Genomic DNA, 19,925 nt, shown 5'->3' with positions numbered 1-19,925 from the left:
TCCAATCTATTGTTCTGTGACTAGGCTGTGGAGGCCACCAGTGGCTACAATAATGACTGATGAGACTGCAGATATGGCAAGGTTTCTTTGTGTCAGTGTGGACAGCCTACATCACTGGAACTTGTAATAGGGAGAGATGGAAGTCTTGTGAGATGGGCAGTGAAGTCTCCTCAAAGTCACTGTAAGCATACAATGCTAACAATCCTCTACTGCTATAATTGCACTCACACCAGAGTTCAAAAGTCTCCTATCACTACCATCACATTTGAGGAAGACAGAAGCCAAGGAGACTCACTGTTCTGCTTTACTCATCTCCACACTGGCAGATCTGTTCACAAACTCACATGACCTCCAAATACTTTTTCAAAATCCTTTTCAATGAGCCCCACTGAGTTCTGCCTGATGATCTTGCATATAGTCTCTTAGAGGTAAGGTCAGCAATGTCATTCTCCTCTAAAATATATTCTTTTCAACCAAGAGCAAGCAAACACTAGAAGCCTGTTTTCTGTATTAAATTTCATACAGCACATGAATAAAAAATTTAAGTATTACTTGAGTAGCAGACAAAATAAATATACTTTTCCACACAGATCCAGATCAGCAGTCTAAGATGCTTTCAAAAAATCTGTAACAGAATAGTTGTCTAAGACAGACCTGCAACACAGCAGAGAAGGCAAAATAACCCCCCAGGCAATGTTGATGCATTTGTAACTAGAGAAAAGTGAACGCCATAAAAGAAGAGTAAAGTGGTTTAGCTGCCTAGAGCTTGAAAGAAAATCTTATATAAGACCTTTTTCTTTATGCCAATAAAATAGAAACTTTTCTGAGATTACTAATGAACCAATTAAACTTGTGCCAGTAAAATAATCATGAACAGTGCCACTCTAAGCAAACAACTTGGAACAAGAGTAGCCTTCCACATTTGCACCACCCATCACATCAGAGAAATGGTGGGCAACACTGCAAGGTGCAGGAGTAAAATCTTGCACACAAATGCAAAAAACTATGAAGTAGATTTCTTTTAATGCAATTAGAGGCAACACATGGAACAATAACCTTGGTCAGCAGAAAATCAACGAACTCATAGGATACTATAGCAATTAACTATGCCTTTATGTTAACACAAAAATTTACCTCATGCCAGTTGTAAGAGAGTGAGTTACTTGTGCATCCTTTGCCAACAGCCTTCCTGTATTAGCAGTTCATGCCATGTGTTACAGAAAGGCAGTATCAAAACATGTGGCAAAGTACTTAAGATCTCTCTACACATTATAAAGAGTCCCCTGTGCCAAATGTGCCCATGCAAAGCAATCAGGGTAACATGGAAAAGATCTAAAGGGACAACACAAAAATCTATCACTATCCTAATGAGCCAGAACACAATCTTTTTCCCCTAAAATTAGCTGGTAGCCCCAATGTACTTGTCAAATCTTATAGGACAAAGATTCCTGTTGGTACAATTGTCCACAATAATCAGATAAAGCAAATATAACTACCTCAATATGCTCAACAGTACATAAACTTTCTTAGTTTTACAAACTTTAGTTCTTGCACTCAGATTTCTCTTGGGATAAAAGCTGTATGCTAAAAAGGCACCACACCATGTTATTCACTGCTCATTCAGAACACGATAGACAAAAGCACACACAGACAATGCTATTTTATCAGAAAATCCACAAGGACTGTACATTCCCACAAGCAATTTTGCATTCTTAATTATAGTGGAGGCCTTTCTGAAAGCAAAATGTTTCTTCAGCCTTTATCTCCATGTTTAAGATTACTGCATTTAATGTACAAATACATGCTGCTTGCTTGCCCTAAAGAGACTCTGGTTAGCACAGCAGCCCCACCTTCCCTCCTGCTGCTGCTGCTGAGAGAGCTTCATGCTGCACAAGTGACCAAAACTGCACTAAGCCAAGTTGGATGGTGGCTAAAAACTAAAGGCAATTCATCAAATGCAAAATCTATTTATTTTCATACGCCACAGATTATGCTTCTATGCAATGAGGCTGTCACTAGCCCAAGCTCTAACTGCTCAAAGAGAAAGACAAAACTCCTCTGCCTTTCTCACAGTACACCACCGTGGTGGTGATGGCACTTCTGAAAACACCAGGTCTTGGCTTGCTTCTCTCTGTTCAGGACAGGAACCATTTGCTTAATTTTCACACACTAAGACAGAACTACCAACTCACTTCAACAACAAGTGACATGCAAATTAAAATTAAATTAGAAAGCACGCACAAATTAAAACAGAACCAGGCTCTCACTTTTGAAGGTTGTTGAATTTTAATTTCCTGGGAGTCAGATGCAGAATCTGATTTGGTGCCTCCAGAATTTGGTTTCTCCTTTTTTCTCTTCTGCTTCTTTTTCTTCTTCTTCGCTCCCAAATCCCCTCCAGGACTTCTGCCAGAGATGCAAAGAATGTGCAATAAGAAAAATCAATACCACTGAGCCTTAAATTTAAAAAAAGTTAAATATGGAAAAGCCAGCATTTTGATATGAAAAATCTAACAGTGCTTTGAATGTAAAGAAAAGGCAGCAGAAAAAAAGCAAGGAAGTGGGGAACTGAGAGAGTTGATGAAAAACTTCCTGCAAGTGCTGTCTCATTTGTTTTATACTCTGACACTAGCACATCCAGGCATTTTGACATACTCATGTTAAATTGTGACACTACATAGAAACCAGTGCTCTTCTCCAGACTATTATCCAGCACAAAAACAAAATGACCAAATTCAACAGTTCAGAGGAACACAAGAAAGTATGGGAACTGAGGAAATTAACCTCCTTGGAAACTCAGTAACTATTAGTGTCCCAACACTTTTTCTCCTTCATGCTCAACCATAAGACACATCTGAATTTGAGAAGAATCCAGATGAAACATTCTGTTTTCTGGAAATTTTGTTCCTAACTTAAGCTGCAATGAAAGTCTTGCTGAAATCCCAGTAAGAGACAATATAAAACTAACCAAATATTTGTGCTTTAAAACAATAAGCACAATGGGGTCAACTTAGTTAAAAAGCCTCAGCAACAAAGTAAAAATTGCACTTGAGGATTCTGATATATTTTGACTATTGATAACTTAAGTTATTCTTAAAGGAGATTTTTATTTAAAAGATAATCAAGATATAGAATCAAGATTAGATCAGAATTTGCAAAGTGTGGGATGCGTTAGCAACTCTCAGACAGAACAAAAATACGGAGGCAATGAGTCAATTAACACTAAACTGTCTTCAAGAGGCTAATCTCTCAGTAAAACCATATGCACATAATGGAACTGAAGACAGATATCAGAGTTTGGGGGCCTTGGGTTTTTTTCACTGGAAAAGAAAAAAAGTCAATGCAACAAACAAATGTTTCTTTTAATCCTGGAGGGGGAAAAACCCCATGTATCATACTGACAAACAAAAAGAAAGAAAACTCAGAAGAACATAACTGAAGTTATTACGATCAACATATTTGCAAGGGATATATTATTTGCTGTAACATGCTCACTTTCAAGATTATGATGACAAGTCTTAGCATCTATACCTTGCCTGAGCTGGTATTGTCGAGTAAACACCCTCCCTCCAGTTGGGAGGCCCAAAGCCTGCAATTAACCAAACAATGCAACTAAGCAAAGACTGATTTTTGTGAGATCCTTACTGTACTTTAGAATAGTCTGAAGTGCAAGATCAATCTCAAGAAGTTCATAACATTCAAGCTTACACTGAGTTATGCTCCCAGAATGAAAGTGTTGTAAATGCCACAGCCTCTAGAACAGGACCAAGCTGCTACTCAATGGACAACAGTAGAGCAGACCAAATACACTGGAGACTTAAGAGTTTGAAGCATTTACTAGAAGGCTGCAGAAACAAAAGATGGACTTGTGTAAGTGACTCAGGGAGAACATCTTTTGTTGCAGAATAAGCATACTGCCGGATCACCTACGTGATCCACAATGAATCACAATTTCATTGAATCACAGCACTAAGGCTGGAAAACTCCTTTAAGATCATTGAGCCCAGCATTAACCCAAGTCCACCACTGAACTACATCACTCAGTGCCACATCTACACGTTTTCAATATCCCCAAGGATGCTGACTCTGCCACTTCCCTGGGGAGCCTTTACCAATACTCAACAATCCCTTTGGTGAAGAGATTTTTCATCACATCCAGTCTAAATCTCCCCTGATGTAAGTTGAGGCCATCTTCTCTCGTCCTGTCATTTGTTACCTGGGAGAAGAGGCTGACCCTCACTTGGCTAAAACCTCCTTTCAGGGAGTTGTAGAGAGAAGTAAGATCCCCCCTGAACCTCCTTTTCTCCAGGCTAAACAACCCCACTTCCCTCAGCCACTCCTCACAGGACTTATTCAGCCCCTTCACCAGCTTTGGTGCCCTTCTCTGGATATGCTCCAGCTCTAGTTTTGAGGCCAGGGAAGGGCTCAAAACAGATTTAAGGTGTCTTCACGAGTCCAAGTACAAGGGTACGATCACTGTCCTGGTCCTGCTGGCCACACTCTGTCTGACACAAGCCAGGATGCCATTGGCTTCCTTGGCCACCTGGGCAGCACAGTATCATTTAAAAGAATAAAATGTAAATCTATCTGAAGGCCTATATACCAAGCTGATATTTTGTACAGAATTTAAACACAGAACGGAGCCAAAAGACTAGCAAGTAGTTATAAATACAAAGCAGTAAAACCTCAACATGTGTTTGAGGACTTCACCACCTCTATCTGGCAAAACTGAGATAAAAATACCAGGGGAAGTGATTTCACCTTTGCTGGGATTCATTTAAGGAAGTCTTTTTTTCACTTTCTGCAACTGTCCACAAACTTGTCTTTCCATGTAGCACCTCACATACAGCAAACAAATGATGCCTCTGTGTCTCTGAGCTGGCTCCCAAGGGTTTGTGTGCTGAACACCAGGCTATTTGGAGTTTCAGCAAACACTGCTCTTAACAGACACCTTGAGCAGGCACTGAGCCCCAAACTGCACCAGTGCAACTCACTTCTCTTGTCTTTCAGGATGATCCAGTGTCACATACACCACAGGGGAATTTTGCTCACTAGGATTACCTGAGGGTCAATGTTTTATTTAGTTTGGTGAAATAATGAACAATTGAGCTAAAAAAAAAGTTTGGCAGCTCTGGAGAAAAATCAGCTTTGCCAAGCTTTACTAATGTTATCCCCAGCCAAAACGTACTTTTACCAGGACAATCATAGTTTGTACTTTGACCAATTCAAGACCTTTTTCATTTGGAAATGTATAGTCTTCAGCAGAGAAAGAAGGAAGACAGAAGTAAACTATGTAAAATATATGTGGCATTTAAAAATACACTACTAGTTTTTAAATTTTTTTTAATGTTCCAAAATCCCAGTCCTTGGTTTCTGACCTTCAGGTTTAAATCTTTCACACTGTTGCAAAATAAATACTGGTATCTTTGTCTGACAGGTTATCCAGGGATCATTCTGAGCAGTTATTTATGCAGTCTCCTGCTTGGGTCAGTTTATTTTTTACTGTTACAGTCCACATAGTGTAAAAAGAGGATTTAAATAGAGTTCTACTCATCCTACTATTTAGGCACGCCTGCAACCCAGATATTTGGCAGCAGGCAGCACACAGAAACTTCTACTCAGTAAACAGGTTTGTCCAACACAAGTTACAACCAGAGATACCAATGAAATCAGGGCAGAAGCAGAACAAAAACATCTCAGGATTTGTTGTCCTTCTCATGCTCTGCCTTGAAAAGAACAGAAAGGCTCTAAAACTGGGAGTGAGAATGGCTGGGAAGGGAGGAACTTGGTTGCTCAACTTGTAGCAATTATGCTGGACTTGACAGCACAAAGGATATGCAAAGGTAACAAGATTGAAACCAAGGGCTCCTATTAAAAGCTTTTCTCTGACATTCTTGTTTGTTTGCTGACTAAGATCTGAATTCTGCTCTGTCTGGTCAGATACATCTATATGACCACACATTGAATTATATCTCACACGTAGAGGCTGGGAGGAAAAAAGTTTCCCATTTTTATGAAAGTTGACCTTCAAGCATGAAATCTCTTTTTCCAAACTACTCTGCACCTGTAAAATGACACAACTCTGAGCTCAGGTCCTATGTGGGAAGCAGAAAACCAATACAGAGCTCAGGGTGCTGCCATGACAAGTTGGCAGGTCAGGAAACACGACCTTTTCACACATCAGATCAACACATCTGCCCCAGTGCAGCCGGCACACAGACCACAACATTTTATACAAAGAAAACCATTCAATGTTAGACTTCTGGAAGATTTTGACTATCTCAGTCTAGTGGAGACACACTTATAGCAGGAGAACTTTAATGACAGGAGGGCAAGTCTGTACACTGAGGTTCAGCTATATGTAAGTACAGGCACAGTCTAAGATATTTTTAACTGCACCCACAATAACAATTTTGTCAGTCTGATGAATAAGAAAAAGGTGAGGCCAACATAAAAGGGACATGCAAATCAAAATTCAGTTGAGCAGGAGAAGGGTCAAAAGACCTCACTCTCCCCCAAAATGACTTCACCTTGCCCCAGAAACAGGCTGTGGATAGGACTGCGAGATAGTCATTTAGGCCTACAGATTTATGATTTTGTCTGCAAGTCACAAATGCAAGCCCATGATCCCACCCACATACCTTTCCACTTATGTACACACATCTGGTGTTTTGCATAGATGTGGGAAAAAATACTTTTGCTTCTCCCTGCATGTGGTGGTGTTTTGGTTGGATTGGGTTTTTTTAAACTGAAAAATAGGAATACTTATTGCATTTGGGAAGAAGTGTGGCAAGGGTGGAGGAACTTTAGGAGGCTCAGAGCAAATTAATAGAAAAGCTGAGACAGAAAAATCCAGAGGAGCATGACAATTATCCTGTTCAGGTGGTCAAACTGTTTTGGTTCCCTTAGTTTGAGATTATCTTTCTCACTGACTAATTGTCACCATTATTTTAATTTCCTTTTTGAACACTAAATTCTGCTTTAGCAGAAACAGACTTTTGTAATGTCAACATCTGTTTTATGTTACACAGAATGGTAATTTTAAGTTAGCAATTTCTCAAATTTAAAACCAAACATGTACTTCAGATGTTTATTTTTAAACTGCAAAGGCCTGTGTGGGGTTCTTCCCTTCACAGTACTTCTCTCTCTGTAAGTGAGGTTGCAAAGCTGCATTTCTGAAGATGTTACACAGATCTTTTTGATCACAAAAATTAGGTCTCATGTATATGGGTAAGACTTCAGAAAATTTTGAAGCAGTATTATTTATACTAGGGCTGTCATTGGTTCATAAAGAAAATGGAGGTTTAGGTGCAAAGGGCTTTCTCATTGCTGTAAAAAACCACCACTCCAAGACAATATAGCAAGGTCTTGACCAGAAGGGCCTATGCCCTTCAAATTCCACTTACTAACAAACTGTCAGTACAAAGAACCTCTCTGCACGAAGATTTCATTTGTATACATTTAATACTTGAGAATGCAAGGTTTTTAGCATGAAAACCTAGCAGCAATACCTTAAACCCTAACCCAAGAGTATTCCTCAGATCTGCATGTTTCCTCTGCCTCACCCTCAAGTCTGTAATCTGTACTCCGAGCCGTAAAACCCACCTGCTAAAACCAAGCACTGCTTCCACAACCCTAAAAATATTTGCTTCTTTTTTAAATCTAGAAGTAGTATTCATTATAAAGTTGGCCTTTTTAAACAATAATTACAGGGGTATACTACTAAAACATTCAAAGCAAATAATTTGTGAGTGCTGGGGGAGTTGTTTAAAGGTCATACCTTTTTCTCATGTGTTTACTAAATGTTTTATGCCCAAGGCCTTTCTGGCAGTGAACATAAGGAGCTATTTAGAATGCGAGAGACCTTATAAGGCTGGACTTAGCAGGGTGGATCCAGGTGCAACATTTTTTTCTACATACACAATAACAAAGATATTTTGTAAATCACACTTTATTACAACACAGAACAAATACAGCATAATGCGTCTAGCAGGAGCAAACTACAGAACAGGAAAACAGCAATGAGTCACACAACATACATAATCCTGCCTCTAAAAAACAGGAGCAGAATCAGAGGACAAAGACATTTTCACAGTTAAGAGCTACAAAATGGTTATTTTCTGCTGCACTCATTCAGTGCTCAAGCACAAAAAAATCCTGCAAATTTAAAACAAAACAAAACAAAAAAGTCATATGTATCTAAAAATCACGCTTTCCTGTGGGGAATATTCTAAGGACTTGTTTTCAAATGTCAAGAAACATCTTGAAAATAACTTAATTTACATGGCAATCCAGTAGAGACTGACACACAATATTCTGCCTCTTTCTAAAAAAGTGCAGGTTAAAATAGAATGAGATTAAATACTGATCAGCACTAATGGAGACCACACAGAATTTAGCAAGTCAGTTGACACAGTCATAGTCTCAAGTAGTTGGACTGCTCATAAATTGCTTAAGCATATAAAACCTAATCTAAAAGCTTGAAGCAAGCTTTAAAGTTACCTCAAGAATTAATACACAATGACAGGGAGAAAACAGAGAATAATTAATTAGGCTCCTATTACTATAGGTTAATCTCTCAGATCAAGAGTAGATCTTGCATGCTCCACTGTGAGATTTTTCCTTTCATCTGCTGGAATTTGTTTGAGTATTTCAGCCTCCAGACAAAGAGCAGCAAACAAGATTTTTCAAAGATTACAGGAAAATAAAGTAATTCAAGAGTCAATATGAGACTTCATGCAGCAGATACTAATACTTAAGAGGCTTTTTCTACTGGAATGATCTACCACTCATTTAACTAAACTTACTAAAAAACACTCATTAAAATACACCTGGGATATTCAACAGACGGGTTTTGGGTAGAAGACGATGCAGGCTGCAGCTGGTGTCCCTTAGAGAGCAGTGAGACACGTGTTGGAGTAGAGCAGCAAGCTGTGACTCAGAGCACACTGAAGTGCAATTCTTTGTTCCCTGGTTGCTCCTTACACACTGCACTCGCTGTCACAGCAGCCCCAGCACAGCCACGCACAGAGGGCAGCTACAGCCCGGGCAGGCACACAGACAGACAGACAGGAGAGGAAACTGAAGTAGGAATACAATCCAAATGAATTCTGGAGAGGCATTACCTGAATCAAACCTGAATCTGGCTATCATTACATGAATCACTACCTGAATCATTACGTGGCTAATCATTACCTGAATCATTACCTGGCTATTAAACAATCCCAACTAGGATGCCAGGTCGGTTCCTATGAAGAACAATAAATAACAACTCTCTGCTCTTAGTACTTTAGTTTCACGTATTTGGGAATCACCAACTGTGACATACTTACTGAAGCAAATGTAACAAAAGCCCCAAAATAACAAACCACTATTTTGTCCCTTTTAATATCCCAGATTTATATTACTGTAATTATTTCCAACGTGATTATTTTAGTGTGTGTGCCATTATCTCAATGACAGAGCATCAAAGTTTTCCCCTTCCTGCCTTCTAGACAAGTCAGCCTTTCAAAGTCCCTTAGATTTTTCTTGCCACATTCAAGAGTGTTGTCAACCAAATCCCAGAAGCAGAAGACAGCAAACAGCGTACATCCTCAAACATCAGTCACCTACAGAAAAGCTCTCAAGCAGATCAATCACAAATTCACGAGGAAGATATTTGTGTAGCACTGTATAGATTAACCTAGTTCTATTTTAGGTTACTCCAGCCACTCCAGGCTGCGACAACAAAGCGCCTTCTCTGCAATCACGTTTTTAACCCCTCAAAAAAGAGAAAAAAATAAAATTAAATGAAGCCGACTTTTGAAACATATTCCTCCCACTCCCCCGCCCCAAAAGCCTTCAGAGCAAGGTAGAACCTTGGCACCTCGTGCCTGAACGCAGTCATACTGCAGCCAGCCCAGCACCGGTCGGGTGGCAGGGGCCGCAGCGATGCTGGCTGCCTCTCCCATCAGCTCCCCAGGCAACTGAAACACCGCCTGATCCTCAGCGTGGGAAGATCTGAGACGCGAGATTAGTGGAGAAGGAACTACAACCAGACAACAGCGTCTGCCCCGGCTACTGCCGTGCTAAAACACGCGCTCTGCTCTCCACAGCGTGTGGATCTGGAGGTAACATCTCCGGGAGGACAATGGCTGAGGAGGAGTGTCGGCAGGACAGGCTGACACGGACGATGCCCGGAGCGGAGCGCGGCCGCAGGGAGCGGGCGGTGGCTGTGGGTGCGGATGGGCGCGGGACGGCCCGCGGAAGCCGCTCAGCCGGAACCACCGGGAGGACACGGGGGCATCTCCCCGCTGCAGGGGACTTCCTGACGGCCAGAAATACGCAGAAACGCCCCCAAGCCCTAAAAGCGCCAACAACAAGGCAGGATTTACCCTCGCTTATACGGCGCGATTTCAAGGCCGGTGTCCGGCGGGTAAGTGCCAGCCCCGCCGCCCCCTCACCTCGGGCCGGGCCGGGCCGGGCCCGGGCTCCCGCCTCTCCCCTTGCGGGCAGAAGGGCGCGGGGCTCCGGGCCGGGCGGCAGGGCCGTTCCACGCCCGCATGCTGCGGCGGGAGGCGGCCCGGGCTGGGGCCGCTCGGCAGCCCGGCGCAGGCGCCGCGGATGAGCCGGGCCGGGCCAGGCCGGGCCGCGCAGGCCGCCCGGCAGCGGGCAGGAGCGCCCAGCACACCCGCGCCGCCGAGGGACCGCGCCGGGCATCAGGGGAGCCCGGCCCGGGCACCTCCAGCCCGGCCTCTGCCGCGGTGGAGGACACGGAGCTGCCTCCCCGAGCCACGCGCGCTCCCCAAGCGCGCCCCTACCCCTTGGCGTGCTCGGTCTCCTCCTCATTGTCGCCGTCTATGCCGCAGGTGTCCTGGTCATCCAGCTCCAGGCTCTGCTGACTGGCCGCGGACTCGCTGTCCTCCGCCATCACGGGGGAAGGAGGGAGGGAAGGGGCGGGGGAGCCTGTGAAAGAACCGGGGCGCACGGGCAGACGCGGTCCGGAGCAGCTCCCTCTAGCTGCGGTCCTTCCCCGCGCCAAAACCGGGGAACGAGGAGGCGGCGGCCGCCGGGGCTGCCCGGCCGCTCCCGCCACCCCGCGGGGACCGGGGCGGGGCCGGGCGGAGAGCGCTCCATGCCCGGCCCGGCCCTGCCCGGCCCAGCCCGGTGCACTGGGGCGGTGCGCTCCGGGGCCCGGCCCTACATGGGCCCCGTCATGCCGACCTCCGCGCTGCTTCGCCGGCCCTCTGCGGCCTGGGGATCCCGTCCGTGGGCGCTGCCCCGAGAGCCGCGGGAGAGCCGAGCGCGGCGCCGGCGGGTCCGTCCCCCGAGCCCCTCGGGCTGGGCCTGCAGCCGCCGGGCCTCGGCAGCTCCAACACGCGTCCTGCCGGCTTGCCGCGTTTCCTTCTCACGCCATAAACAGTCGGACGCCCAAGTTGTTTTCATAGGTCTCCTTAGAGCTTTAGTAGTGACTCTTGGTGTGCTACTAGACATAGACAAAATACCCAGCTGCTTGTGGCAACAAATTGGAAGAAAGGAAGAGAGAAAAGCAAATAAATTACTTCAGATCTAGCTGTGCCTTGCTGCTCCCACTAATGTCAGCCACCAAAGAACAGGGCAGTGTCTAGGGCACCCGCCACACCACCATAAATCTCAGCTTTCTGGCTCCTTCCCCATTCTACCTTCCAGGTTCTGTCTCTCCCCAGTTCTCCATAAGAGAGGCAGTCATGGGTCTGTCATGGCTACACAAAATTAACCTGGTCTACAATTCAGAGATGCTTTTGAGCCACCTCAGATGCATGTATGAGCATAGGTCCAGATGCACAAATGGACTTTGCCAGTCCTGTGTTTGACTTTTTCCTAGCTGGCTCCCAGAGGAAACTCCAGGACTCAAAATGAAGCTCTATGAACAAAATTTGCTGCTGGTGGAGGCTGCTGAGGCCACTAGGGCAATCCCAGCACTGTGGCTGAAGGGCACTCGCAGCACTTGCTCTTTTCCCAAAGCCTTTAGTATTTCTACAAGCTCCATGCTAGAAAACCTGGAATTGAATGGTAATGATTTATACCCAGGAAAGCAAATAAAGAGCAACTTGTGTTAAGTATTTGAACTGTCACGATTTTTAGGGTCATATCAAGCTTTCTGAATGAGATCTAGAATTTCTGAGTGCTTGGTTTGACAGTGCTGCCAAACACCACATTAAAACATAAGAATAGGGTGCATCAGTTGTAATTTCTCCTTATCTTTGCACCCGTGAAAGCAATTTAATGTGAGGAAGCTATTGCTTCTGCACTATTTAAGGTTTGATCTGGATTACTTTTTACCCTTTTTGATTTGAGGTGGCATCATATTTTGCTGTGTCATGTATTGCAGGTGATATGTCAAGTAAAAGATCTTGCTGCCCAAACAGAAGAAAGCTAAATGTCCTTCCATCTGAGCACTAGCCTGGGGCCACCCTTCGTCCCACTACACTTGGTCCTTTACAACTTGTGAGTTGCCACAAGAACTTGTGCTTCAAATACATGAAATGGAATCTGTAATTTACACTTGGCCAAGTATGACCTCCCAGTGTCAAGCCCATTGCTGTAGTTTAGAGGGAAATGTTTCTATCATGTCACTCCACTTTGAAATGATCTTTAGGAGTAAACCTTCATTCAGTTGTAATGCATAGGAAAGAAAGGAAATCTCAAAACAAAGGCACAATACCCAATAGTTTTCAATAACAAAAAGTAAAGTTTTCCTGTAGCCTGGAGAGAAGTTAATCCAGTGATTATGAATTATTTTTCCCCCTCATAATAACGTGTAAGAGGAAGTGAAGATCAGTAGGTCAATGACTAAAGAGCTGTATTGAATCACTGTGTTGGAGCAGCTGTAGATTTCACTGTCTTCTTTCCTTTATCTCAATTTTCCTCACTTCATTGAGATGAATGGAGTACAGGAGGCCTGGATCCTGACTCTTCCTGCATTTCCTATTGTCACTTAAAGAGGCAGTATGAATTTCTCCCAGCAAGCTGCCCTGCTAGGCATTCTCCCTGGAAGGGGGACTGGAGCTGCAGAATGGCTGCTATTCTGCACTTTGTAGCATGTGTGAAGTGAAGAATAACCTTAAGCATAGTGCAGTTGATATCCTGAGATTATTATCCAGGTTTGACCATTGCAAGGTCAAAGCACAGCACTGGATTGTGCTTTGCATTTCATAAAAATGTAAATTTTGCTTTTACAAGTAAAATGTAAAAGAGAATGAGAAGTTCACCAAAAGTGAGAGTCAAGCACCTGTTCTGCACTGTGGATTTTTGAGGTAGCTTTGCATTTCTGAAATTATGAGACATATTCCCAGAGCATTTAAATTCACTCTGCAGACACTGTTCAGCAGTTACACCTCTTGATAGATGCTGGCTATCACATGTGTAGTTGTCTTCTGAAAATAGAGCAGCAAGGTGAAAAAATGTATCTTCGAATTTCATGACCCCAGATGCTCAGCTACAGAGAGTTACTGAGTATGAAACATCAGGACAGCAAGCAGCAAGCGTGGCACCTGCAGTGCCCGAAAAGGCTCCCTGTGGGCATCTGTACTTCCAACATCTCTGCTGTTCCATGTGGGTATATCCAGGAACCCCCCAAAATGCTGCACACCAGTACTGCAGACACAACACACAGACTCACACCAGTCTAAGCAGACCACCAAAAACCATCAGAAATGTTTAAACTTAAGCAGGTAAAGAGCTGGTGTTTGTAAAATGCAAACTTACTGGTTTTAATTGATTAAAAAGACCTCTTCCTAGATGTACAGGGAAGATAAAAGGAAAAGCCTTTTATTTTATGAAGATTGAAAAGAAGAAAGCACAGTCATTTTGCACAAAAGCTGAAAAATTATTAACAAAGGAAAATAGACTTCCTTTGCAGGAGATACACTTCACTTAATACTAAATGGCATATCATGAAATCAATTAAAATATTTGCAGCATCTCATGAAGTCTTCATCAGTTGGGTATTTTCATAGGTCTCCTTAGAGCTTTAGTAGTGACTCTTGGTGTGCTGCTAGACATAGACAAAATACCCAGCTATGGCAACAAACTGGAAGTAACTAAGAGAGAAAAGCAAATAAATTACTTCAGATCTAGCTGTGCCTTGCTGCTCCCACTAATGTCAGCCACCAAAGAACAGGGCAGTGTCTAGAGGACCCACCACACCACCATAAATCTCAGCTTTCTGGCTCTTTCCCCATTCTACCTTCCAGGTTCTGTCTCTCCCCAGTTCTCCATAAGAGAGGCAGTCATGGGTCTGTCATGGCTACACAAAATTAACCTGGTCTACAATTCAGAGATGCTTTTGAGCCACCTCAGATGCATGTATGAGCATAGGTCCAGATGCACAAATGGACTTTGCCAGTCCTGTGTTTGACTTTTTCCTAGCTGGCTCCCAGAGGAAACTCCAGGACTCAAAATGAAATCCTACAAGCACTCAAATACTTTGGGCATCTTGGTGGCCAACACAAGTTCACAAGAACTCCAGGCTACTGAGGGAGGAGCCATCTCTGCTTGGCAGTAAGAAATAACAGGGAATGGGAAGCCTTAATTCCCAGTACAGGGACTGGATGAACCATCAGGTGAGACTGTGCAGTACGTGGGCAGGGTTTTACCACGCTTCTCCTTGCTCTTCTGTGACTGAATAAAGCCAGCCAGGCACAGATATTGTTTCCCTCAAGCAACCAGGCATAACCCAGACTTGTTTACCTCCCTAGCAACACATTAATTACATCCCAGTGAGCTGGTGATATATAATCCAGCATTCAGGCTATTGGCATCATCTGATTAGTCTATGTGTTTTGATTATTAAACACTGCAGAAGAAAAGTATCTAAAATTTTCATGCAGTCATAGGACTGCTCCTACCTTTACACACAACATTGAAATATTCATGGCATTTATAATTTTAAATGGATTTGGATTGCAAGTAGCAACTTGGTGTAAACATTTTTAATCTTGTAAATTGGAAGCAAAATGGATCCAATTTGAAAATTAGCTAGTATTTTAGTGTTTCCCCTATTTTTGTAATTAACATTAAAAAAAGTTATTGAGCAAACAAATATATTTAGACTTTGTTTCGTTCAAGTGTCTACTACTACTACTTCACATTGGTTTTTTTCTAATTGGCTGCTCTTTATGGTGAAAACTCAAATACTATCTTCCTCAATTCTGAATGAGAGGCAAGTGTAAAAGAATAAGATTGAAAATAAACAGAAGAAATGCACCAAAACACTCTGCATAGTTGTTACAGTTAACAACAGCAGAAGTAGAAATGGTTAGAGAAGGAAATGAGCTTGTGATCCCACATGTTGCACACCTGTATCCATGTGGGATCACACCTCTGATCTTTATGGTTTGTCTCACCCACTGTAACTCTTTCCAGCCCCCCTGCTTACCCTGCTTGGGGAGCTGCAGACCTGCCTGTTCTCACAGCCCCCTTGCTGATGGCCTGGATTGGCTGCAGTGGTCAGTGGGGACAAGCATTCTCTCAAAGCATCCCATTCTTTCTGCTGCACTCTCCTTCAGCTTTTTAAAATTCCATTTTCAAATGCAGCTCATACCTTACCTCTTCTATTTTACAGCTTACCTTTGCACAACTTCTTCGTGCTGGTGTCTGCATTGGCAAGGGCTGTGGGCTGAGCAGCACTGAAGAGGGTTAGTGAAAACATATTGGAACATTAAAAAATGTGTATGATAAATATAAACCTTTGTGCTTAAAGGTATGAGTGATAAGGAGAGAAAGTCTCTTATTTTTGCTAGTAGAGATTTCAGGTCTCCATCTGGTTTTGATGATTGTTGGAAGCAGGATACAAGACTTGCATCAAACACAGGTTCAAACTGGTTCCAGCACTGCTCAGTTCCTCAGATCCTAGGCTCTGTAGCTCCAAAAAGTAAAAAAAACCCTAATAATAAGAGTGACAAATAATTATTACAAATATTATTTTGCCTTTTTATGTCTGTTTTTATTCTGAAACCCTTCTCAAACTATGTATGTGAATGAGAATTAGTGGTGACAGATTTTTTGATAAAGACAGTGTTGACACAGGTACTGCAGGAGCTCTGACTGATACTCAGCAATTACTTCTGCCCATCCAATCTCCAAATCAATCCAATTTACTCCCATCAGCTCTGCAATCAGTTCTCCCACTAGCCTTTTACACTTCTCCCTATCAATGTGCCTGCTGTTTCCTTCTCTTTGCAGGGAGGCTGCAGGTACAGCCAAGATGCTTTATTTCCCTTATTCTGAATGGAGAGATAGATACATTATTATTCTTTATCTCTTGGCCATTTCAATAGTTTTCCCAAAATGTATGTTTTTAGAGTTTTCTTTTTGTCTGTTTCAGATAGTTCTTTACCCACAAACAAGAAAGAACTTTTTCCTGTGACAGATGTGCCTTGTGGGTGGTTAGAAACAGATTAACAGCATGGTTCAGGATGCCACACCTATAGCATGGAGAATTACACTGAATTAAGAAATGTCTCATAGAATAGTGTCTTCCCTATGAAGACCACAGAAAATCAGACTCTATTATAACTCTTAAATTTCTATGCTGAGTTTTTTTAGATTTTATGGTAAGATTTTACCCTTCAGAATTTTACAACTTTGTGCAAAAGAAAAGACTGTCAAGTGTGCAACAACTGCAGAGTAACTTACTTAAAATATAGATACTAGACAAGCTTTAATTACAAAATTTATACATCAGGTCTAGGCTAGAAGGCAAGTGTGAATAAATCTCTTGGAAGTTGGAGGTACAGCAGAAACTCAGCATCAGCATGGTTTTGACCCTGCAGTGTCAGACCACAAGGACAATTAAGTTAATTAATCCAAGCCTTTATGGGCTCTTATGCCGGTTCTTCCAGTCAGGCTGGGCAAGCAACCCTCACCTGGCCATTGCTTGATGTTGAAATGCTGCAACTGGTATTTAAGCCAGCTTTTATACCAAGTGCACTTATATACATAGGAAGTGCACTGATATACATACATGTGAATGTGTGTCCATGCACGTGTGCGTGCACACACACACTTATCTAAGTGTACTTTCAAGGATTTCAAGGAATGAAAGACCAATCCAGCTCTCAAGACAAATACACTTCTCATTGGCTATGATGTTTTGCTTCTCTCATTTTTATTTGATTATTTAATGCAGGATTGCAGAGTGTTAAATACTCATTAGAGCAAATAGCATAGGCACAAAGAAAGCTTGCCCTCACCAACGCCTAAAAGTAGCTTCACTGACAAGTCTAATCTTAGGGTGTCACATTTTATGTCCCATTGATGTGTGGCCTCACAGCATGGCACAAAACTGAAAGCAGAATCAGGGAGTTGGATTTATAGAAGGGGCATTCCATAAAGAGAGAGGAGACAAAAGCCAAGGTTCTTCTCTCATCTCCAAGCTTTTACAACTTCCTACAACCATTAAATCAACAAAACCCTTTTAAAAACAGTGCTTGTAACAGGAACCACTTTAAATAAGTTCTTTCAGTTTTGATGCCCAACCTCTCTTGCAGCAGGACCAGCGGTTCCTTTGAAAGTGGGATTTCTCATCTCACAGCATTATTTTAAGCACCATTTCATCCCTTTATAATATAAAACTGTCAGGAGCATTCCTCTGTTTGGCTTATTGAGGAGTCTGTCTTTCTAGTCATGTGAACACAAAGTCCTTCTCTACAGAATTACAAAAATAACCTGTAAACAAGTAATTCATTTGTACCTCCCTGTTGTCATCACATTTTCCTTCCCCATGCCTGTAAGTTTCTAAGGCAGAATAGCTATTTAATGATCAAACAAACTAACTGGCACTGTTCATTCCTAGAAGAAAAGCACATCAATAAAACAAGAAATACTTCAGTTAAGTGGTAAGAGGTGCCACAGTTTGCAAAGTAATTACCTATGGATACCAGAGGATTACAGCTGAAAAGAACTAGATACCCCTTCTGTTATTACTGACAAATAGAAGACAGTACCTGGTCTCAATTTATCAGCTGGAATTACATGAGTGAATGTAATAAAAAATACTACTCTCTTCTGAAAATTGCACTTGACAGCTGCCTATTTGTTCACCTGAAGCTCCAATTCCAAAATAGAACATATGATGAAAATATAGTGTATGTATGTATCTATCATGGCATATGATATAGCATAATATTATATATATTATAAATAATGTGTGAGTGCATATACATATATACACACACACATAACAATAGTAAGGTTAGCATTATGAAGCATTAGTGTTGAACCTGCCAGTTTTTCTGTCTGTTAGCAGAGGAACAGGAAAGAATAATTTAGTTGCTCCTATTTTCCTCAACTTTGGAAACAGTAGTTAAATTTGTTTTTATTTTATTTTGTTCTAAACCCAAGGTGCTATTCACCACGCAGAATACAGAGCCATCAGTGATGATGAATTTTGATTTGAATGGAGATGTCATAAGCTGGATACTCCTCCAGCAAAGGGCTTGGGCAAGGTCTCTCAGCTGACAGGGATCTCTGCACTTGGACTGACAGCAGGTCCAGGAAATTACTGATGACCCTGTGCCAGCTGCCTACTGGTGTTACTGAAGTTGTTAACTGTGCTTTTATTGAAATGACAAACTGCTTCACACACAGCTCTTCTGGAGAAGCAGTTCGCCACCAGGTGGCAGATACCACAACTTGAATTTCAAATGCTGGAGAGACCAAACGGCAGCACTGATTCAGAAAAACCCTATCTGTTGCACATGTATTTTAGAAAGGTAAACAGATGCTCTTCTTCTTTTGACCAAGTCCAAGGATGTACTGCATGGACCCTACAATGCTCCAAGTTACAGACTATTGGTAGTTGACTACTGTGTTATAATAAATTTTAATTCCCAGATGAATTCTTGTTAAGAAAAAAAAAAGCCTTTTTGGTTCACTACAGACCTTCCTAGAGTAAGAGTAAATATCTCATCCAACACTTGCTCATTTATACCTGTACTGTTCTGTAGGCTAAAGCCTACATAGGACATTTAGTTTCTTACCAATTTCAAATATACTGGTTCACAATAGTGAGATAAAATTGGTCCTTGAGAGCATTCATGAATAGAATGAAGGGCAGAAAATGAAAATATTGCCAAGGTATTTCAACAGTGCTTAATTCACTCTACTAAAGGTACTCAGTCCTCCCTGTAACAAAGAAAAGCATTATGAGCCATTTCCAAATGCTGGGCCTTCCTTTGTAATCTGTTCATGTCAGATCAGAACCACAAGTCTGTATAATTTGTCTAATATGTTAGACTGCAGATGCTCCGAGGCAGTAACCAGTTCTTGTCCCTGTGTTTGCAGAGGGTTTGGCTGCTGGTACCCTGACAAAGCACTTAATCGAGCAGTAAGAGGTCATTATCACAGTAAGTCAAGGTGCTTTACAGGCAGTTTAAGAAGCTTTAAGAAGCAAGTCTTGGAGCAGGAAGAAAGTGGGAGCTGAGGGACAACCATGAAATGAATGCACTCTTAGTGAGTGTTTTAACTCCCAACAGTGCTAACATTTCAGAAAGTCTGTGATAGAAATGAACCTGAACTTTGAAGATTTGTTTCTAGTATTTTTTTTAAGAGAAACATATTTTCATTATTTTTGTAAGCTTTGTCATTACAAACTTGCATTTTTCTCCTACTAATATCTGCCATCATAAAACAAGAAAACAATTGCTTTTCTAGGTTATCTTCTACATGGACTTGGAGCTGCTGCTGCCAAGACCTATTCAAGTTATATTTTGTCTCTGTGTTTTATAAGCTTTATTAGTACTTGCTTCACTGTGCAAGTGCAATATAGAAGTGAGAAAATTTCTTTGTATTTTACTGATTTATCTGCGTCAGTAAGTTTTTGAAAATTAAAACCTGGAACTTATCAATGGATTTTTAGATTAGGCATAACCTACTCTAATCTTAATCTTAACCTGTTACCTGAACTG

At 42.1% G+C, this 19,925-nt stretch overlaps 1 protein-coding gene across 1 annotated transcript in view; it reads right to left on the bottom strand.

Annotated features, from left to right (window-relative positions):
- NMT2 (N-myristoyltransferase 2) overlaps positions 1 to 11,049 on the bottom strand; it is a 35,858-nt gene extending 24,809 nt beyond the window's left edge. The window contains exons 1-2 of the mRNA XM_036399706.2: positions 10,797 to 11,049; positions 2,268 to 2,403 (exon numbers count right to left, since the gene is read on the bottom strand). Of these exons, the coding sequence (XP_036255599.1) occupies positions 2,268 to 2,403; positions 10,797 to 10,906 (246 nt within the window). The 5' untranslated portion in view covers positions 10,907 to 11,049. The remainder of the gene's footprint in view (positions 1 to 2,267; positions 2,404 to 10,796) is intronic.
- Between the last annotated feature and the right edge of the window lie 8,876 nt (positions 11,050 to 19,925).

This window comes from Molothrus ater, chromosome 1 (genome assembly GCF_012460135.2).
Source record: "Molothrus ater isolate BHLD 08-10-18 breed brown headed cowbird chromosome 1, BPBGC_Mater_1.1, whole genome shotgun sequence".
Lineage (NCBI taxonomy): Eukaryota > Metazoa > Chordata > Aves > Passeriformes > Icteridae > Molothrus > Molothrus ater.
The sequence above is the reverse complement of the archived record's forward strand: the minus strand, read 5'-3'. Positions and strand labels throughout refer to the sequence as shown.